General features: G+C 43.5%; 1 protein-coding gene across 2 annotated transcripts in view; it reads left to right on the top strand.

Moving 5' to 3' along the window:
- The first annotated feature begins 1,171 nt into the window (after positions 1-1,171).
- Positions 1,172-23,511, top strand: part of LOC110511200 (multiple PDZ domain protein-like) — an 87,485-nt gene continuing 65,145 nt past the window's right edge. For both annotated transcript variants that reach the window (XM_036946308.1, XM_036946261.1), the window contains exons 1-2: positions 1,172-1,461; positions 16,204-16,400. In XM_036946308.1, the coding sequence (XP_036802203.1) occupies positions 1,452-1,461; positions 16,204-16,400 (207 nt within the window). In that variant the 5' untranslated portion in view covers positions 1,172-1,451. The remainder of the gene's footprint in view (positions 1,462-16,203; positions 16,401-23,511) is intronic.

Below are 23,511 nucleotides of genomic sequence, written 5' to 3'. Positions count from 1 at the left end.
ACAATGAGCCAAGTAAAGCCCCCCCGACCAAAGCCTGCCCTAACCCGGACGACGCTGGGCCAATTGTGTGCCGTCCTATGGGACTCCTGGTCACTGCCAGTTGTGACACAGCCTGGGATAAAACCCGGGTGCAGTGCAGTGCCTTAGACCGCTGCGCCACTCGGGAGACCGATTAAACAGTTTCCTGATTGAAAGCGGGATGATATGCTGTGCGTGTGCGTGCGTACAGGTGTCTGAGATGCTGCTGCAGACAGTGTTTGTAAACTGGTAATTGAAATTGTACTGATATCAGATGATGTAGAAATAAATGTGTTTTGATGTAGGAGTCATTGGGAGGGTCAGATGATGTTTGAGTTGTTGGGAGGGTCCGATGATGTTTGAGTTGTTGGGAGGGTCAGATGATGTGTTTGATGTATGAGTCATTGAGACGGTTGTTTAGTATATTTCTTCTCCTAAACCGTCAGTCAACTCTTGATGTCTGTCTGTTTGACAGTGAGTGAGCGGCGTCACGTTGGATTTGTGACACCAGTTTGTCAGACAGGTGGTATGAGGAGAATAGCAATATCTCTGTGTGTGTGTGTGTGTGTGTGTTCCAGTGGGCGGACTGGGCTGCCAAATCGTGAAGTGACTCAATAAGCCATCATAATGTGCTAAACAGACGGTAATGAAACGCTTGCTCTCGCACCCCACAGCTAGCACACAACACACACCAGTCCCTCTACTCTTGATTAATGAACCACGCCTGTTAAATGGTGCCCACATACACACACAGCTCCTGCTCTGCCAGCTAGAGCAGTGGTGCAGAGCAGCCTCAATCACCACCAGTTTGTCGTGTCATTCCCCCCTTCCTCCCCTCAACTCCCATTGTCTTTACTGCAGCGATAGCTCCCTCCTCTCTGCCTCTCACTTTCTCTAACACAAACACACACAAACTATTATACACATGCAAGTTTACACACATGTAATAAAGGGATGGATCAATGATTACAGCCTCACACAGGCACACAAACTGACGCACACCAAATCCAATCAGCCCTACCACATGCTTGAGAGAGGTAAAGACAAGTGGCGAGGGCAAGATAGAGTGAAATATAATGATTCTCTATGGAGCAAGTGGGATAGATAAGACTAGTTGTCTCTTCTATGGTTTCTCATAGTGTGGAGAGGGAGACAGAGGGGTAGAGGGATGCTGAGGCATGTGAGTGTGGTGCACTCCGCACAGGAGCTGGATTGCAAGCAGTCGCTCTCCTCTCTCCTCCTCCCTTCTCTCTCCTTTCTACGTGTGTTCTCTGTAGATTCTCACCCTATTTCAGTTTGCCTGCTCAGCCTTGCTCAAGGCAGCGCTGCCAACCAACACCACGAGGTTGACAACCGACAAACACACACAAACACACACTGGCGCATGGGGATGTTAACCTCAGGATTGCTGGGTGAAGAGTGAAGCATGGACCATGCTGCCAGGTCAGTGTGTATCTTTAATAAGCTTGTTTGGCTTTCTAGTCTGGGCAGGCAGGGAATCAGGAGGTGTGTGTGTCAGAGTGTGTGTGTTGCTGTTCTTGCCAGTCTCATGTGAAGACATCCCTTTATTTGTAGTTGTTTGTTTCTAGTTTGTGTGTGTTTGTGTGTGTGTGTCCTCAGTGTGCTCTAAGGGGAGTGTTTGCCGGCCGCTGTGCAGTAACACAGGGGGACGAGGGAGTTAAGAGCGAGGGGCCAGTGGGTTGACGTGTGTGTAGACTGCAATATGGAGACATTGAGCCCACTTTGTCACCAATGCATCCACTCAGAAGATAGCCAAGAGTCACCCACACCAATGTAGAGTCTGTCTGTCCACTTCAGACTGCTCTGATGAGACATCGGCAGCCTTTCATCTCTGTCCCTCTATTCATATGTTTTAGTCTCCTTTTATGTCCATCTCTTTTTTTCCTCTCATTTGATCTATTCCCTCTCTCTCCCTCTATTCCTCCCCCTTTCTCTCTCTCTCTCTCTCGCTCCCCATTTCTTCATCCCTCTCTATCTGCTACTCCTCTCCCTGTGCAAGGACCATTCTGTAGAAACAGGTGTTGAGGAGTGGAGGAACTCTCAGATAAACACTTGTCCTTACTGTGGTGTTTCACCTCAGCTAAACCAGGCAATTATCTCTCTCACACATACAGTACATACACAATCTTCTGGTGTGTGTGTGTGTGTGTGTGTGTGTGTGTGTGTGTGTGTGTGTGTGTGTGTGTGTGTGTGTGTGTGTGTGTGTGTGTGTGTGTGTGTGTGTGTGTGTGTGTGTGTGTGTGTGTGTGTGTGCGTGTGTGTGTGTATGGTAGAGATCATTTAGTTTATCCTTGTCTAATATATATATTTTTATATCCTTTATTTTTTACGGGGTGGATCAGCTTTAATATTGCAGATAGACTATGCCTTCTCCCAATGTAATTGTCTATATCATTTCCAATCCCCCATTTGTTTGTAATATATTTTCCTATTATCCCTGTCTACAATTAATTCTAACCAATGAGGGTCAGAGCAGAGGCAGCCACTTGTTAATTCTTCCAATTACATCCCAAGTGAATGCAATGACATGGAAGTTCTCTCGATCAGTGTTTTAAAAGGAGAAGGTAGATGTCTGACTCTGATAGGAGAAACAGTCTAGCTTTGTGTTTGTGGGACAATGTATATGTGTGCATGGCAGCCTCTTTGTGCGCTCCACCCTTGTGTCTGTGTACTGTACGTGCCAGCTCATCTGTGTGCTTGTCTCTTTGTACAATGTGTGTGTGTGTGTGTGTGTGTATGTGCCAGCTTATCTCTGTGTGCTTGCCTCTCTCTCTCTCTCTGTGTGTTTGTCTGCCCCTGCCCTCCCCCTGTCGTTGAGTCCCCTACACCTGTGTGCCCTGGTGAATGTAAATCAGTACTCTCATGGGAAGGTTTATGTGGTAAATGATGATAGCAGTATGCTGCTGCTCACTGGGCACAGTGGACTTGTCTTCCCCATGTTGGTGCTGCACCACCACTCATTCATCTTAGAGGGAGCATGGAGACACACACATTCATCGTTTTGGAGGCTCAAACAAACACACACAGAGAGAGACATTCACACGCACATATTAATCTTGAATGAAGCCAATTAGCTCAGTTGGTTGGGTGTGTGGTGCCTAGTTGGAACAAAATCCTGCAGTACCTGCAGTCTTCCTCTCTCTGCGTCTCCATGTCTCCCTGTTAGATAAGCAGAATGATTACTGTATTCAGTAATTGGTCAGAAGTGTCTGGGAATGACTTCAGATGATTCCTGCTAATTGTCACGCAAAATCCCTGAAACTGTCTAGTTGTGCTTTACCAGAGAACTTCATTTACTTTCACCATGCGTAGCCCTCTCTTAACTCGAGCATCAGTTCCTAGAAAACAGCCGTGATGCTTTAGGGAAAGCTCTGAATAGAAAGTAGCATTTACTCGTCTCTGTTGGAGCTGGATGGTACTGGATGGAGCTACAATGGAGGACAGTGAGGACCACAGCGCAGCATGCTACTCTGCTTCTTCAAGTTTAACTGCACTGTTCACTGGGAGTTCCCTGAGAGGGCATCCGTCTCGTCTACTGTGGGCTATGCTAATGGGGGCGTAGAATGTCTTGGTCATTAAGACCAGTGTTTCTCAACTCGCGTCATATTGTAGGCTTGTTCTGAGGTTACACATTTTTATTCCAGTAATATGCAACATCACAAACAAAGGAAACCCGGCACACTGCTGAAAAGGAGATACCGGTTGAAAAGGAGATACCGGTTGAAAAGGAGATACCGGTTGAAAAGGAGATACCGGTTGAAAAGGAGATTCCGGCTGAAAAGGAGATACCGGCTGAAAAGGAGATACCGGCTGAAAAGGGGATACCGGTTGAAAAGGAGATACCGGCTGAAAAGGAGATACCGGCTGAAAAGGGGATACCGGTTGAAAAGGAGATACTGGTTGAAAAGGAGATACCGGTTGAAAAGGAGATTCCGGCTGAAAAGGAGATACCGGCTGAAAAGGAGATACCGGCTGAAAAGGGGATACCGGTTGAAAAGGAGATACTGGTTGAAAAGGAGATACTGGTTGAAAAGGAGATACCGGTTGAAAAGGAGATACTGGCTGAAAAGGAGATACCGGTTGAAAAGGAGATACCGGTTGAAAAGGAGATACTGGCTGAAAAGGAGATACTGGCTGAAAAGGAGATACCGGTTGAAAAGGAGATACCGGCTGAAAAGGAGATACTGGCTGAAAAGGAGATACCGGTTGAAAAGGAGATACCGGCTGAAAAGGGGATACCGGTTGAAAAGGAGATACTGGTTGAAAAGGAGATACCGGTTGAAAAGGAGATACTGGCTGAAAAGGAGATACTGGCTGAAAAGGAGATACCGGTTGAAAAGGAGATACCGGCTGAAAAGGAGATACCGGCAAGATCAGTGTGCAGGTTTTCATTTTCTCTTAAGATATCATGAAATTATTCCCACGCACCTGCAACAATCAGACTCCGATGTGAACAATGTCAAAAGTACAGAAAAAAGGAACACGTAATTCATAAGAGACTAGCAAAGATTTCCACAATGTACTGTGAGGAATCTACACAGTGAACTCTATTACCCACATAGAGAGGAGAGACTTTGTTATGGGCAGAAACATGGGCTGCAGCCATGCAGAGTTGGCTGTCATGTTTTAATGAGCTTTCATAGTGAGATGTGCTCCCTTTCCTCCCGCATTAATATGATGCTACGCTAATATAGCACACAGAGCTACATCCCGCTCCAGGTAGCAAATTCCTAATTAGACACCCTGCTAGTAATCATGATAATGTAGTAATAGCCAGCATGGTTTCTGAATGGGAATTTATTTTAGGGGATAGAAGCTTTGTAGTCAACAGTTGGAACTGGTGTGTGTGTGTTTGGAGGGACACTGCAGGAGAGGACACATCCACTCTGTGTGTATGTGAGTTGAGCAATGTTTGTGTGTTCATCCACTTCCGCCAACACCAAATGTAATATTTAATGTCTAGGGGAAACGTGTGTGTGTGTGTGTGTGTGTGTGTGTGTGTGTGTGTGTGTGTGTGTGTGTGTGTCTCGATCTGGTGTTGTGGGTGTTTTAAGTGTTTGCTTGCGTGCATGTCCAGCTAATCAGATTGTCCTTATAACTCGACGAAATCCAATTCCACTGACAAATGCTGAGTTATCACAAACTACAACTGTGAGTCTGTCCTGATTTAGCAGCCCTGTTTCCATGTGCAACACAAAATGGATTCTCACCTTCCCTTAACATAATGCAATCACTCCCCCCCCCCCAGTAGAATGGCTGTGTTGCCTGGACTGATAGACAGGCTTTTCCTAGGGTACATCCCAAATGCCACCCTATTCACTATACAGTGGACTTTTGACCAGAGCCCAGGATTTGGTATTACCTGGTACTCCCTGTATATAGCCATGTTATAAACTGGTACTGCCTGTATATAGCCATGTTATTACCTGGTACTCCCTGTATATAACCATGTTCTTACCTGGTACTCCCTGTATGTAGCCATGTTATTACCTGGTACTCCCTGTATATAGCCATGTTATTACCTGGTACTCCCTGTATATAGCCATGTTATTACCTGGTACTCCCTGTATGTAGCCATGGTATAAACTGGTACTCCCTGTATATAGCCATGTTATTACCTCGTACTCCCTGTATGTAGCCATGGTATAAACTGGTACTTCCTGTATATAGCCATGTTATTACCTGGTACTCCCTGTATATAGCCATGTTATTATCTGGTACTCCCTGTATATAGCCATGTTCTTACCTGGTACTTCCTGTATATAGCCATGTTATTACCTGGTACTCCCTGTATATAGCCATGTTATTACCTGGTACTCCCTGTATATAGCCATGTTATTACCTCGTACTCCCTGTATGTAGCCATGTTCTTACCTGGTACTTCCTGTATATAGCCATGTTATTACCTGGTACTCCCTGTATATAGCCATGTTATTACCTGGTACTCCCTGTATATAGCCATGTTATAAACTGGTACTGCCTGTATATAGCCATGTTATTACCTGGTACTCCCTGTATGTAGCCATAGTATAAACAGGTACTCCCTGTATATAGCCATGTTATAAACTGGTACTGCCTGTATATAGCCATGTTATTACCTGGTACTCCCTGTATATAACCATGTTATTACCTGGTACTCCCTGTATATAACCATGTTATTACCTGGTACTCCCTGTATATAACCATGTTATTACCTGGTACTCCCTGTATATAACCATGTTATTACCTGGTACTCCCTGTATATAACCATGTTATTACCTGGTACTCCCTGTATATAACCATGTTATTACCTGGTACTCCCTGTATATAACCATGTTATTACCTGGTACTCCCTGTATATAGCCATGTTATTAACTGGTACTCCCTGTATATAACCATGTTATTACCTGGTACTTCCTGTATATAACCATGTTATTACCTGGTACTTCCTGTATATAACCATGTTATTACCTGGTACTGTCTGTATATAACCATGTTATTACCTGGTACTTCCTGTATATAACCATGTTATAAACAGGTACTCCCTGTATATAACCATGTTATTACCTGGTACTTCCTGTATATAACCATGTTATTACCTGGTACTTCCTGTATATAACCATGTTATTACCTGGTACTTCCTGTATGTAGCCATGTTATTTTTACCCCTTATTTGTCTTTGTTATTCACTGTGTATTTATTCCTCATGTTACTATTTAAAAATATCTATGATCTTTAACTCTGTGGAGAGAGAGGGATGGAAAGGGGGACAGTGGCTGTCCTATATTGTGATGCCACACCTATTATCCATAGAAACCATGTCTTTTGTTCAGGGAAAGGCCAGCGTCCCGCTTCTGCCATTGTTCTGCATGCAACCATTCTGATCAGTACAGCTTCAGTATGCTAAACTAACTCACATTCTGGGTCACTGACTCCCTACTGTAGGTGTCCAGGGAAGTGGATGCTTATTGTAGAGAGATGGCAGTTATGTGTTTTTTACATTTGTATTGTGTGTTCTCCCTTCCAGCAAGAAGACAGTGAATCAACAAACATTAAACACCAGGGGACAACTACAATTGATCAATTTATGGACATGAGGTGTTTTGTCATGAGTTCACTGGATTGTGTGTGTGTGTGTGTGTGTGTGTGTGTGTGTGTGTGTGTGTGTGCGTCTTTGTGCGCACCTGTGTGTGCGTATGTGTTCCTCCGTAATTGAGGCATCAGTGTGTGACAGTGTCAACACTCTAGAGGCTGAACGCTCCATGTGTTATACACCCCCTACTGTGTATGTGTGTCATCTTTGGTTTCGGGGGAGGTTAATTCATATAACTCATTGGCACTGGCAGTTCTATTTACAAACGAGTGCAAGGGGCTGTAGTGTCCGACTGTTGGCGCTATCATGCCAACTCCCTGCCACTCATTGTCATGACTTGATAATGACAGCAAACAAGTTTCAATGTCACGTGCACAAGTACAGTGAAATTACTTTCTTGTAAACTGTAAGGTCACAAACAGAGCTGGGGCCAGACTACAGGGGCTGTACTTCTGACTGGAAACTAAAGTTACAGATTATGCCTTTAACAAATGTACAATTGAAGTCAGACGTTTACCTTAGCTAAATACATTTAAACTCAGTTTTTCACAATTCCTGACATTTAATCCCAGTAAAAATTCCCTGTTTTAGGTCAGTTAGGATCACCACTTTATTTTAAGAATGTGAAATGTCAGAATAATCGTAGTGAATTATTTGTCAGCTTTTATTTCTTTCATCACATTCCCAGTGGGACAGAAGTTTACATACACTCAATTAGTATTTGGTAGCATTGCCTTTAAATTGTTTAAGTTGCGTCAAACGTTTCGGGTAGCCTTCCACAAGCTTCCCACAACAAGTTTTGTGAATTTTGGTCCATTCCTCCTGACAGAGCTGGTGTAACTGAGTCAGGTTTGTAGGCCTCCTTGCTCGCACACACTTTTTCAGTTCTGCCCACACATTTTCTATAGGATTGAGGTCAGGGCTTTGTGATGGCCATTCCAATACCCTGACTTTGTTGTCCTTAAGCCATTTTGCCACAACTTTGGTAGTATGCTCGGGGTCATTTTCCATTTGGAAGACCCATTTGCGACAAAGCTTTAACTTCTTGACTGATGTCTTGAGATGTTGCTTCAATATATCCACATCATTTTCCTGCCTCAGGATCCCATCTATTTTGTGAAGTGCACCAGTCCCTCTTGCAGCAAAGCACCCTCACAACATGATGCTGCCACCCCCGTGCTTCACGGTTGGGATGGTGTTCTTCGGCTTGCAAGCTTCCCCCTTTTTCCTCCAAACATAAGGATGGTCATTATGGCCAAACAGTTATATTTTTGTTTCATTAGACCAGAGGACATTTCTCCAAAAAGTATGATCTTTGTCCCCATGTGCAGTTGCAAACCGTAGTCTGGCTTTTTTATGGCGGTTTTGGAGTATTGGCTTTTTCTTCAAGGATGAACCAAACATGTTGAGGTCTACAATTTTTTTTCTGAGGCCTTGACTGATTTCTTTAGATTTTCCCATGATGTCAAGCAAAGAGGCACTGAGTTTGAAGTTAGGCCTTGAAATACATCCACAGGTACACCTCCAATTTACTCAAATTATGCCAATTAGCCTATCAGAAGCTTCTAAAGCCATGACATCATCTTCTGGAATTTTCCAAGCTGTTTAAAGGCAGGGTCAACTTAGTGTATGTAAACTTCTGACCCACTGGAATTGTGATACAGTGAATTATAAGTTAAATAATCTGTCTGTAAACAATTGTTGGAAAAATTACTCATGTCATGCACAAAGTAGTCACCCGCGCAAAGGCACCCGCGCTAACCGTCTTGCCAAAAATATAGTTTGTTAACAAGAAATTTGTGGAGTTGTTGAAAAACGAGCTTTAATGACTCCAACATAAGTGTATGTAAACTTTCGACTTCAACTGTATATCTGACATGTGTAATGCATTACTTTTGACCAGAAGTAGGCACACACTGACACACACACACTGACACACACACTGAGAGACACACACTGTCACGCCCTGACCATAGAGAGCCCTCGGTCCAGAGCTTCCGGCGACGGTCCCCGGTCCAGAGCTTCCAGCGACGGTCCCCGGTCCAGAGCTTCCGGCGACGGCCCCCGGTCCAGAGCTTCCGGCGACGGTCCCCGGTCCGGAACTTCCGGCCACGGTCCCCTGTCCGGAACTTCCGGCCACGGTCCCCGGTCCGGAGCTTCCGGCCACGGTCCCCGGTCCGGAGCTTCCGACGAGGGTCAACGGTTCGGAGCTTCCAGGCAAGGCGTCCAGTCCAGCTCCATGGCCGGAGCCTTCCTTTGCACAGGTGCCCAGTCCAGGCACTGCGTTCAGTTCCGCCCCAAGGCCGGAGCCTTCCTCTGCGCCGGTCACCAGTCCAGGCACGGCGTCCAACCCAGCTCCATGGCCGGAGGCTTCCTTTGCACCAATGCCCAGTCCAGGCACTGCGTTCAGTTCCGCCCCAAGGCCGGAGCCTTCCTCTGCACCGGTGCCCAGTCAAGAGCCCTTGGTTCTCTATGGTGTAGTAGGTCAGGGTGTGACTAGGGGGTGATCTAGTATATATATTTCTATGTTGGTGCTAATGTGGTTCCCAAGTAGAGGCAGCTGTTTATCGTTGCCTCTGATTGGGGATCATATTTAGGTAGCTATTTCCCCACCTGTGTTTTGTGGGATATTGAGTGTTTGTTAGTGTGTTTGGGCACTACTTCCTCATGGTCTTTGTACGTTTTGTTATGTTGTTTTATTAGTTTCACTTAAATAAATATGTGGAACTATACTCACGCTGCGCCTTGGTCTGCTCATTTCCAAGATCGTGACACACACACACACACTACACACAGACATTCTCTCTCACTCACTCACTCACTCACGCACTCACACACACCCGCCCTTCTGAGATGAGAGTAATCACTAATTGAGCCAGCAGCAGCTGTCCTGCCTCCCACACTGTTCCGATAGTGCTCCTTAACTGTGTGCGTTTGCGTGTATGCGTGACTCAAGGTCACAAAGAGTTCACGGTTGGTATTCTTATCAAACACTAAATTAAATGTAAATTAACCATTTTAACCACAGCTGACTGAGATTAAAGCCTCTGCTGCCATCATGACTCAAATATCAAATGGTGATTAATAAGAAAGACGTTTCGGACCAGTTCCCTGCACTTTACACCTCTATTTTCACAATCTTCCCTTTCTCACTATCCCCCTCTCTCTTCATCCCTCTATCTGTCAACATTTCTCTGCCTGCCTTCTTTCCGGTCTCCCCTTTCTCAACTCATCCACTTTCTTCTACCTCTTTCTTTCCCTTTAGTTTCTCTGTCTTTCTCCCTCCCAACTCACCCCCTTGATCTCTTTTCCCCTCTTCCTACTTTTCTCCACATTTACTATAACAGTCTCTCTCCCTCTTTTCCCTCCTTCCCTGCCTCTTTTCTCCTGTTCTCTCGTCCTACTTTTTTTGTTTTCTCAACCCATCCACGCGTACTACCTCTAAAGTCTCTCTCTCTCTTCCTCTTGTCCCTCGTTCCCTCTGTTTCTGACCTCCTTTACTCTCATGGAGTGTTTCTCTCCCCCTCCTTTGTATCGGTTGGAATTGATGAACCTATTGGGACTTTTAATTACTCTTCTTATAGCGTGACAGGAATGAAAGCCTTCTCTCTCGCTCTCTCTGTTTCTCTCTCCCTCCCTCTTTTCTTTCTCTTTGTCTCTCTTTTCCCTCTCTCACCACTGTAAAAAAAAAAACAGCCCTCAATGTTTTTATTTTCTATCTCTGTTCTCTCGCCTTCCTCTCTCTCCCCCTCCTTCTCTAAGTGCTTAAAGAAAGTATTCACACCCCTTGATCTTACAGCCTGAATTTAAAATTGATTAAATTGTCCTCAACCCAATTGAGATGGTTTGGGATGAGTTGGACCGCAGAGTGAAGGAAAAGCAGCCAACAAGCGCTCAGAATATGTTGGAACTCCTTCAAGACAGTTGGAAGCTGGTTGAGAGAATGTCAAGAGTGTGCAAAGCTGTCAAAACAAAGGGTGGTTACTTTGAAGAATCTCAAATATAAAATCTATGTTTATCACTTTTTTGGTTACTACATGATTCCATATGTGTTATTTCATAGTTTTGATGTAGAAAATGTAGAAAATAGTAAAAAAAATAAAGGAAAACCCTTGAATGCGTAGGTGTGTCCAAACTTTTGCTGCTAATGTATGTATTTTGAAATGTTTACTAATTAATTACAAATGAAAAGCTGAAATATCTTGAGTCAATAAGTATTCAAGCCCTTTTTTATGGCAAGGTTCAGGAGTAAAAAAATATGCTTAAAAAGTAGTCACATAATAAGTGGCATGGACTCACTCTGTGTACACAATAATAGTGTTTAACATGATTTTTTCATCTCTGTTCCCCACACATACAATTATCTGTAAGGTCCCTCAGTCGAGTAGTGAATTGCAACCACAGATTCAATCACAAAGACCAAAGAGGTTTTTCAATGCCTTGCAAAGAAGGGCACCTTTTGGTAGATTGGTAATCAATCCTCAGGTTGTTTTTAAAATATATAATTGATAATATATCAACCGCAACTGTCTTTTTCAGTTGGAGAGGGAAAGGCAATGGCTGCCCAAATTCTGTTACGCATACAAAACGCTGCTGGCACCCGGCCATACAATGACGCGATGTTATCTTTCTCGCTCATTTTTCTAAATAAAAGCCTGAAACTACGTCTAAAGACTGTTGACACCTTGAGGAAGCGATGGAAAAAGGAATCTGGTTGATATCCCATTAAATGGAGCAAAGGCAGGCTATGGAACATGGAGTTTTCAAAATAGAAGCCACTTCCTGGTTTGATTTTCCTCAGGGTTTCGCCTGCAATATCAGTTCTGTTATACTCACAGACAATATTTTGACCGTTTTGGAAACTTTAGAGTGTTTTCTATCCTAAGCTGTCAATTATATGCATATAATTGGATGCACCTGAGCTCAGGATGCACCTGAGCTCAGGATGCACCTGAGCTCCATTTTGAGTCTCATAGCAAAGGGTCTGAATATTTATGTAAGTAAGCTATCTCTGTTTTTATTTTCAATGCATTTTTCTAAAAGCTTGTTTTAGCTTTGTCATTATGATTTTTTGTGTGTAGATAGATTTTTTTTATTAAATCCATTTTATAATAAGGCAGTAACATAACAAAATGTGGGAAAAGGGAAGGGGTCTGAATACTTTCCGAATGCATTGTACGTGCTCATCCTCGTCCTCCTCACCAGCATCTTGACCTTTCTGCAGTTCGGTGTCGTTACCAACTTCAGTGGACAAATGCTCACCTTCGATGGCCGCTGGCACGCTGGAGAAGTGTGCTCCTCACGGATGAATCACGGTTTCAACTGTATCACATGTATGGTGTTGTGTGGGTGAGCGGTTTGCTGTTGTCAACGTTGTGAACAGAGTGCACCATGGTGGCATTAGGGTTATGGTATGGGCAGGCATAAGCTACGGATAACTAACACAATTGCATTTTATTGATAGCAATTTGAATGCACAGAGATACTGTGACGAGATCGTAAGACCCATTGTCGTTCCATTCATCTGCCGCCTTCACTTCATGTTTCAGCATAATAATGCACTGTCACAAGGATCTGTACATGATTCATGGAAGCTGAACATGTCCCAGTTCTTCCATGACCTCCATTCTTACCAGACATGTTACCCATTGAGCATGTTTGGGATGCTCTGGATCAACGTGTACAACAGCGTGTTCCAGTTCCCTTCCAATATCCAGCAACTTCGCACAGCCATTGAAGAGGAGTGGGACAACTTTCTACAGGACAAAATCAACAGCCTGAACTCTATACAAAGGAGATATGTCGCGCTGCGTGAGTCAAATGGTGGTCAGACCAGATACTGACTGGTTTTCTGAATTTATGTATCTGTGACCAACTGATGTATATCTGTATTCCCAGTCATGTGAAAGCCGTAGATCAGGGCCTAATGTAGTTATTTAATTTGACTGATTTTCTTATAATGAACTGTATGTAACTCAATTAAATCTTAGAAATTGTTGCATGTTTTGTTTTGATATTTTTCTTCAATGTAAATCTACTTGAAAATCTACAGCAAGACAAGAAAATGGTTGTCTAGCAATGATCAACATCCAATTTGACAGAAGTTTAAGAATTTTGTAAAGAATAATGGGCAAATGTTGCACAATTTTTTTAAATTATTTTTTAAAACTTTTATTTAATTAGGCAAGTCAGTTAAGAACAAATTCTCATTTACAATGACGGTCTACCCCGGCCAAACCCGGACGACACTGGGCCAATTGTGCGCCACCCTATGGGACTCCCAATCATGACCGGATGTGATACAGCCTGGATTCAAACCAGGGTCTGTAGTGACGCCTCTTGCACTGAGATGCAGTGACTTCGAACGCAGCGCCACTCGGGAGCTACAATCCAGGTGTGGAAAGCTCTTAGAGACTTACCCAGAAAGACTCACAGCTGTAATCGCTGCCAAAGTTGCTTCTACAAAGTATTGACTCGGGAGTGAAAACTTAGGTAAATGGGATATTTCTAAAAACATGTTTTCATTTTCATGTTTTCATTGTGTTATTATGGGGTATTGTGTATAGATGATTTAATCAATTTTAAATTCAGGATGTAACACAACAAATGTTGGAATAAGTCAAATAGTATGAATACTTTCTGAAGGCACTGTATCTCTCGCTCTCTTGCCCTTTCTTGCCCCTCCAAACAGGAGTTGGAACAAAAAAGAGAGAAGAGAGGAAGGGGTGGTCTGAGCCAAATAAAGACCTGTATATACAGTACCTCTGCTGATTGGGTGATGGATAAATGATGTGAGTTGGATGGGGGAATCACTGTGCAATGGATTGGGTGGAAGAGTGGCTTTTTACAAGTTGTTGCAGCACCTTACACAAACACACACACACACACACAGCGTACATGCACAGGGGTTGTTTGATCAGAAGATTTGAATCTCATTATTTTGATTGGCATCTGCCTTTGAGGGTCATCTAATATGATCCTTTCATGAAAGATGGGCAGATCTTAAATGGGGGACACACACAGAGGAGTTTAAGTCTGGACCTCCGCTCTACCCAGACCTTTAGCTGTGGACAGAGAGGGGAAGAGCAAAGATAGAGAGGGAGGACAAATAAGAGAGGGAGGACAGATAAGAGAGGAAGAGCAAATACGATAGGAGAAGAAAGTGAGGACAGATGAGATTGGAGAAGAGTGGAGGACAGATAAAATTGGAGAAGAGGAATAGGACAAATAATATAGGAGAAGAGAGAGAGGACAGATAAGAGAGGCATGTGGTCAGCCAGGCCATCCCTCCCTAAACCAGAGGATTACAGAAAGGAACAGCTAGTGTAGGAGCCTTTCTACAGTAACCTAGGGCTGGGCGATATGGCCAAAATATCATATCACTGTATTTTTCAAAATGTGTATTTTGTAATTTTGCTCTATAAGTAGTGTGTGACCCTAGGCTGCATTCTCACCAGACATGTCACCCATAAAGCATGTTTGGGATTCTCTGGATTGATGTGTACGACAGCGTGTTCCATTTCCAAATTCTAAGTGATTTTAATGGTCTTTCTTCATTCTGATTTGTTTTATACTGTTCAATTAAACTTCAGCAAAAAATAATTTTCATCAATTTCTGCATTTCCTGCATTCATTTGAGATCATTTCCACATTGCCACGTATGGCTGCACGATATTGGCAAAACATCTAGGCCTTATTTTTAACCAAATGTTGCAATTGTGATTTGACTTAAAACAAAAAACGCTTTGGTGAACTGTTGGAATCATGGAAATAGAATGACTATTCTAATTCTATAGTTAGAATATATTAGTGGGCACTTTGAATACAGTGTTTGACATGACAACGAATGAAAATGCCAGAGAGGAGTTATTGTGACAGTATAGGAACCAAAGTGTTGGTCAGTGTTTCCTAGGGGACCCTATAATCTTTGGCTACATTAAATGTTTTCTCATAGCTACTTCATGTAGCTAACATATTCATGCTTTGCCTAATCCTCTTTGGTTTAGAAAATACAGTTGCACAAACAACTAGCTGATTTAGTCCTCACCATCACTGGTATAATCAGGCTGTATAGCCAGGTACATTTGCTCTGACTTAGTACATTTATTAGCTAACCAGCTAATTTGTTATTAGCATTAGTGGCTAACAGGTTTTAGCCACAATTTGCTAAGAAAAGACAAACTAGCTGTTTACAGATGTAAGAAACACCAACTAATAGTGTTATTATAGAACGCTTGTGGATTTATATAAAGATGTGAAGTGGAAACGGCGTTGTAGGCATCGACACAAGTGTCTCCTTGTCAAGCAACAACAAATGCGCTCCTTGTGTGAAAGGGGGCAAGGCTAGGTCTGTGTGGAAAGCGGCATGGATAGGCAGAGAGAGAGGACTCAGTAGCGGAGCAAATTATAAAAATGGACGTTACACAGGGCTTACCACATTTAATAAACTAAACATTCAAATGCCATTATAGAAGGTAAAGTAAAAACCCAAACCGGTCCGTGCATCGATACTGGTATAAAGTAAAATACGGTATACAGCCCAGCCCTACTGTAACCTGACACCTGTGTAGCTCTATCAGAACTACATCAGGACTCAGACACAGCCCTGGGGTACCCCAGAATGGATTGAAGATGACATTGTGTTAAATAGATGGCATGATACATCCAATGTGACTTGAATACTGCAATTATAGGGATTATTGCATAGCAGAACTAGCTAGCATTATCAAACTAGAAAGCAGAGCTTAGACTTTAGCTAGAGAGCAGAGATGAACCTGTTCTGTGTATTGGAGGTAGCCCAGGGCCTCCTCAGTCAGGGAGATATTGTAATAATTGCCCTCATGTTTAATGGAACAGACCAGGGTAATCCACCGACTGGACATATCAAATAGATTCATCACAGGAAAGAAAAATAAGAAACTTGTGTGTGTGTGTGTGCCGCCTTCATGTGTCTTTGTCCAGTATTCAGTCAGGGTGATTGCCTTTAAGAACTTTTCTAGTGTGTAAAACTAGATGTATGGTTGTCACTGTTCTCTTTCACATGTTACTCTCTTCAACACTGAAACACCTCTCTTTTGCTCCTGTCCCCCCAGAGCTGATCAGGTTGCGTTACGGGGAGCTGTGCGGAGAGCTGCTGTGTGTGGAGCTGGACAGGGAACGCCAGGGCCTGGGTCTGAGCCTGGCTGGAAACAAGGACCGTTCCTGCCTCAGCATCTTCGTGGTAGGCATCAGCCCTGGGGGCCCCGCCGCCAAGGACGGACGCATCCGCGTAGGGGACGAGCTGCTGGAGGTGAGGGGGTGCCACACCTAAACACACACACTAGTGATGTACGGGTCAACTCATAACCCGCAGGCGGCTTTTGGGTCATGAAATATTGTGTGGATGAAGTGTGGGTGGGTTGAATAAGGAGAAAACGATGCATTAAAAATCTATGAATGTCTAATTACTGTGCAGTTGATATCTATAGGATACACTGAGGTTTATATTTTGTTCTCTGTATCTGGCGTTAGGACCCTAAAGCTGAGGCTACACACTAACTGTAGCATGCCAAATACACGCCAGCTAACAAATACACACCAGCTAACAAATACACGGCAACTGACAAATACACACCAGCTAACAAATACACGCCAGCTAACAAATACACGCCAACTGACAAATACACACCAGCTAACAAATACACGCCAGCTGACAAATACACATCAGCTAACAAATACACGCCAACTGACAAATACACGCCAGCTAACAAATCCACATCAGCTAACAAATACACATCAGCTAACAAATACACGCCAACTGACAAATATACACCAACTGACAAATACACATCAGCTGACAAATACACGCCAACTGACAAATACACGCCAACTGACAAATATACACCAACTGACAAATACACATCAGCTAACAAATACACATCAGCTAACAAATACACGCCAACTGACAAATACACGCCAGCTAGCAAATACACATCAGCTAACAAATACACGCCAACTGACAAATACACACCAACTAACAAATACACACCAACTGACAAATACACGCCAACTGACAAATACACGCCAACTAACAAATACACACCAACTGACAAATACACACCAACTGACAAATACACGCCAACTGACAAATACACACCAACTGACAAATACACACCAACTGATAAATACACACCAACTGACAAATACACACCAACTGACAAATACACACCAACTAACAAATACACACCAACTGACAAATACACGCCAACTGACAAATACACGCCAACTGACAAATACTTTTGGAAAAAGTGAAATGGAGACTTGAAAATAAATAGAAGCAGGGCCAGAACAGTAGTCTAATGTTTGGGAAACATTGAAAGACCTTTCAATGTATGGCTGAATGCGTAGTGGCATAGATTAGGCCTAGGTTATAGGCTATATCAGATACGTTTCTCTGTACAGAAAACATATTCCCTTTCATGAACGCATTTCATGCAATTCTACTGCACTTTATATGACTGGAGAGATTAGCAGTCTTTTTTAATACTATAAAAATGACATGGTAGCCTACTCTGCTGGCACTGACAAACTGATCAATAAAAACAATGTTGTCTAATCCACATAATAGGCCTAGGAGAAGGGGAGACACAAACACAATATGATGTCCATCTAGCCTGGAAGAGGAAATTCACACGGATCCAACAATAATAAAGAGTGAATATGCGCACACTGGGAAAAAGGCAGATGCTCTGCGCTAGTGCCAATAAGTTAGACTATACTGTTCGCTCAATTAAGTTGAGAATTTTGATAAGGATAATGGGCAAATGTTGCGCAGTTTTATTTTTTATTGAACCTTTATTTAACGAGACAAGTCAGTTAATTAAGAACAAATTCTTATTTACAATGACGGCCTGCACCGGCCAAACCCGGACGACACTGGGCCAATTGTGCACCGCCCTATGGGACTCCCAATCACGACCGGATGTGATACACCCTGGATTCAAACCAGGGTCTGTAGTGACGCCTCTTGCACTGAGATGCAGTGACTTCGAACGCAGCGCCACTCGGGAGCTACAATCCAGGTGTGGAAAGCTCTTAGAGACTTACCCAGAAAGACTCACAGCTGTAATCGCTGCCAAAGTTGCTTCTACAAAGTATTGACTCGGGAGTGAAAACTTATGTAAATTAGATAATTCTGTTTCATTTTCAATACATTTCCCAAAATTTCTAAAAACATGTTTTCATTTTGTTATTATGGGGTATTGTGTATAGATGGGTGAGGGAAAAAATTATTTAATCAATTTTAAATTCAGGCTGTAACACAACAAATGTTGGAATAAGTCAAGGAGTATGAATAATTTCTGAAGGCACTGTATCTCTCGCTCTCTTGCCCTTTCATGTTCACTGTGTGACAGCTGCAGGTTTTGATGCAAAACAGGAGTTGGAACACTATGCTGGGCAGAAATACAAAGAAAGAGAGAGGAAGGAGTGGTCTGAGCCAAATAAAGACCTGTATATACAGTACCTCTGCTGATTGGACGATTGGGTGATGGATAAACGATGTGAGTTGGATGGGGGAATCACTGTGCAATGGATTGGGTGGAAGAGTGGCTTTTTACAAGGTGTTGCAGCACCTTACACAAACACACACACACGTACATACACATACACACACACACACACACACACACACACACACAGATATACACAAACACACACACACACACACACAGCGTACATGCACAGGGGTTGTTTGATCAGAAGATTTGAATCTCATTATTTTGATTGACAGCTGCCTTCGAGGGTCATCTAATATGATCCTTCCATGAAAGATGGGCAGATCTTAAATGGGGGACACACACAGAGGAGTTCAATGCTAAAGAACATCTAGCCGTTCGAGAGCACCCTTACCTGCCGATCTATAAATGATGTGTCGGTAATCTAGCATGGGTAGGAAGGTCATCTGAATCAGGGTTAGTTTGGCAGCTGGGGTGAAAGAGGAGCGATTACGATAGAGGAAACCAAATCTAGATTTAACTTTAGCCTGCAGCTTTGATATGTGCTGAGAGAAGGACAGTGTACTGTCTAGCCATACTCCCAAGTACTTGTATGAGGTGACTACCTCAAGCTCTAAACCCTCAGAGATAGTAATCACACCTGTGGGGAGAGGGGCATTCTTCTTACCAAACCACATGACCTTTGTTTTGGAGGTGTTCAGAACAAGGTTAAGGGTAGAGAATGTTTGTTGGACTCTAAGAAAGCTTTGTTGTGGAGCATTTAACACAAAATCCATGGGGGGGCCAGCTGAGAATAAGACTGTATCTGCACATAAATAGATGAGAGAGAGTCCTACTGCCTGAGCTATGTTGTTGGTGTAAATTGAGAAGAGAGTGGGGCCTAGGATTGATCCTTGGGGTACTCCCTTGGTGACAGGCAGTGGCTGAGACAGCAGATGTTCTGACTTTATACACTGCACTCTTTGAGAGAGGTAGTTAGTAAACCAGGCCAAAGACCCCTCAGAGACACAAGAATGGAATGGTCTACTGTATCAAAAGCTTTGGCCAAGTAAAAAAAAATAGCAGCACAACATTGCTTAAAATCAAGGGCAGTGGTGATATCATTGAGGACCTTTAAGGTTGCAGTGACACATCCATAACCTGAGCGGAAACTAGATTGCATACCAAAGAGAATATTATAGACATCAAGAAAGCCAGTCAGTTGATTATTGACACGTTTTTCCAACACTTTTGATAAACAAGGAAAAATAGAAATAGGCCTATAACAGTTAGGATCAGCTTGAGCTCCCCCTTTAAATAAAGGACGAGAGAGACAGGAGAGACAGGTTAAAAAGGTCGGAGATAGGCTTGGCGATGATAGGGGCAGCAACCTTAAAGAAGAAAGGGTCTAAACCATCTGACCCAGTTTCAAGAGCTCCTTTAAAACCTTTGACTGAGTAACTGCCTGCAGGAAGAAACTTTGTAGCGGTTGCAGGGGAAAAATAGGGAGAAGCATCGTGGATAGTCACATTAGAAAGGGAGGGAGATGAGGAAATGTTGGATGGTAAAGGAGGAATGGCTGAGTCAAATAGGACTCCTGACTTAATGAACTGGTGATGAAAGAGCTCAGCCATGTGCTTCTTGTCAGTAATCAACATTAAGGGACATGGGCAGCTGTGAGGAGGAGGGTTTATTCTTCAGGTCTTTAACTGTTTTCCCGAACTTCTTGGGGTTAGATCCACAGAGGAGGGAACTGCTCCTTAAAGTAACTAGCTTTGGCCTTCTGGTAGCCTGAGTGCACTTATTTCTCATTTACCTCAAAGAGAGCCAGTCAGCCCGAGTATGCGTGCGTGTGCCGAGCCTTTCGCCAAATGCATTTCTTGAGGTGGAGTAATTGCAAGATAACGTTTGAACCAGGGGCTGAACCTGTTTTTGATTCTCATTTTCTTTATAGGGGAGTGTTTAACAATACCACTGAACATATCAAAAAAGAAGGTCCAAGAGAGGGGATAAAGCTGATTCTATACCATTTTACAGAGGCCAGTTCATGAAGGAAGGCTTGCTCATTAAAGTTTTTTAGCAAGGGTCAATGACAAGTTAGGACAGGTCGTTTCACTGAGCAGCCATTACGAACACAGGCTGTAAAACAGTGATCATTTAGGTCATTACAGAAAACACCAGACTGATACCTATCAGGATTATTTGTGAGGATAACATCGAGGAGAGTAGCCTTCTCTGGGTGTTTGGAGTCTTACCTTGTGGGATTGGTAATAATCTGAGGAAGATTTAGGGAGTTGAATTGCTTTAGGACTAAATCAGGTGGTTTAAGCATGTCCCAGTTTAGGTCACCTAGCAGGACAAATTCAAATTTAGTGTAAGGGGCCAGGAGAGAGCTTAGGGCAGATAGGGTACAGGCCAGTGCTGATGGAGAACGATAGCACCCAGCAACAGTCACCCAGCAACAGTCACCCAGCCACCACAAAGAGCCATTTGAAAGTTTAATACTTAAAACCAGCAAATCAAATTGTTTGGGGACAGACTTAGTGGAGACAACCGAGAACTGAAGGTGATCCTTGGTGAAGATAGCCACCCCCCCACACACACATTTGGAAGATCTGTCTTGCCGAAAAAGGTGATAACCAGGAAGGTTAACATCAGTATTCAAATCACTCTTCCTTAACCACGTCTCATCAATGACCAACACATCTGGATTGGAGCTGTGAAACCACACTTTCAATTGATCCATTTTAGGTAATAAGCTTCTAGTGTTAACGTGCAGAAACCCAGGCTTTTACGAGAGCAGAAATCAGTGAAGCAGATATCAGAGCACAAGTCAGAATTGGGGCTAGCAACAGTAGATGGGCCAGTGTGTACATGCACATTTCCAGACATCATCAACAGTAATACAATCAAGGCACAGCATAGGACAGGGAGAGCTCTGCAGTGCTGATTTATGACATCTGAATGTGCATCAGATGGCAACAAGATCATATTGCACAGCAATTTCATTAGGTAACATGAATACAAAGCCGGCGAGAGGTGGTTAGAATAGGATGGGAGGCTAAAAGTCTGTGTAACCAATAGAGAGTCAGAGTCCCGAGTGTGGGAACAAACATAGTATGTCCCACGGTTGGGTAAAGAACGTTTGTAGTCAACAAAGCATGCAGGAGGCAAATAGCAAAATGAAAAATGACTTTTTTTTAAATATATAACAACTTATAGCCATTGGGGGCGTACCTGTACCAGACAGGGAGAGACAGGCCAGGGCAGACGATGAACAGATCGCCAGGTGGATCCAAGCAGCAGGCAAGGGAAGTAGGTGTGCGAAGGTCTTTCCTCTTCCCACCTCTGCTGTTCTCAGAGAGACACAGATTCCAGGAAAACCTCTATCACAATGTTTGGCCACAAAACACAACGCGAGTGTCGAGTCTTTAGATTTTCACCACGACAACGTCAAAATAGTCTTGTCTTTTCTTATCCTTATCCGTTCCCCTTACTCCAGTTTCTCCTTCCTTCGCGATCGTTCAACTTCTTCATTCAAGCAACTTTGTATGAACTTCGAAGTCCAGAGTAAGAGCAGTGTTTCCCTCATCGTTACTGAGGCAGGCCTCCATAGCAACATAGCCTAAATAAAATCTGGACACTGACTGTATAACCTCTCACATAGCCTGATTTAAAATGAAGTCCTGCAGAATTAAGTATTTCTTTAAGTAAAATTATACACCAAATATACATTTTTATTCAGGGGCAGGAGTGGAGAAATATTATTTCTTTCTTTCAGCATCTTGAGAGCATGGCTGGAGTGATTATGGACATATTCAATCTCTCCCTGTCCCAGTCTGTTGTCCCCACTTGCTTTAAGATGCCCACCATTGTTCCTGTAACCAAGAAAGCTAAGGTAACTGAACTAAATGACTATCGCCCCGTAGCACTCACTTCTGTCATCATGCAGTGCTTTGAGAGGCTAGTTAAGGACAATATCACCTCTACCTTACCTGACCCTCTAGACCCACTTCAATACGCATATCGTCCCAACAGATCCACGAACGATGCAATAGCCATCACACTGCCCATTGCCCTATCCCACCTGGACAAGAATTCTGTTCATTGACTATAGCTCAGTATTCAACACCATAGTACCCTCCAAGCTCATCATTAAGCTCGAGGCCCTGGGTCTGAACCCCGCCCTGTGCAACTGGGTCCTGGACTTCCTGACGGGCCACCCCCCAGGTGGTGAAGGTAGGAAACAACACCTCCACTTCGCCGATCCTCAACATAGGGGCCCCACAAGTGTGCGTACTCAGTCCTCTCCTGTACTCCCTGTTCACCCATGACTGCGTGGTCGCACACGTCTCTAACTCAATCATTTTCAGACGACAGAACCATAGTAGGCCTGATAACCAACAATGACCTCCTCCTACTGGTGGAGTGGTGCCAGGAAAATAACCTCTCCCTCAACGTCAACGAAACGAAGGAGCTGATCATGGAAGTGGAAAAATCAGAGGGAGCACGCCCCTATCCACATTGATGAAACTGTAGTGGAGAAGGTGGAAAGCTTCAAGTTCCTTGGCGCACACATCACTGACGATCTGAAATGGTCCACACACACAGACAGTGTGATGGAGAAGGCGCAACAGTGCTCGAATTCACAGGAAGGCCAAAAAAATCATCAAGGACATCAACCACTCGAGCCACGGTCTGTTCAGCCCATTATCATCCAGAAGACGAGGTCAGTACAGATGCATCAAAGCTGGGACCGAGAGCCTGAAAAACAGATTCCATCTCAAGGCCATCAGACTGTTAAATAGCCATCACTAGCTGGCTACCACCTGTTTACTCAACCCTGCATCTTAGAGGCTGCTGTCCTATATACATAGACATGGAATCACTGGTCACTTTAATACTGTTTACATACTGCTTTACTCA

Source organism: Oncorhynchus mykiss, chromosome 1, assembly GCF_013265735.2.
Source record: "Oncorhynchus mykiss isolate Arlee chromosome 1, USDA_OmykA_1.1, whole genome shotgun sequence".
NCBI classification, from domain to species: domain Eukaryota; kingdom Metazoa; phylum Chordata; class Actinopteri; order Salmoniformes; family Salmonidae; genus Oncorhynchus; species Oncorhynchus mykiss.
Note: the sequence above shows the minus strand (reverse complement) of the source record. Positions and strands in the feature narration are given on the sequence as shown.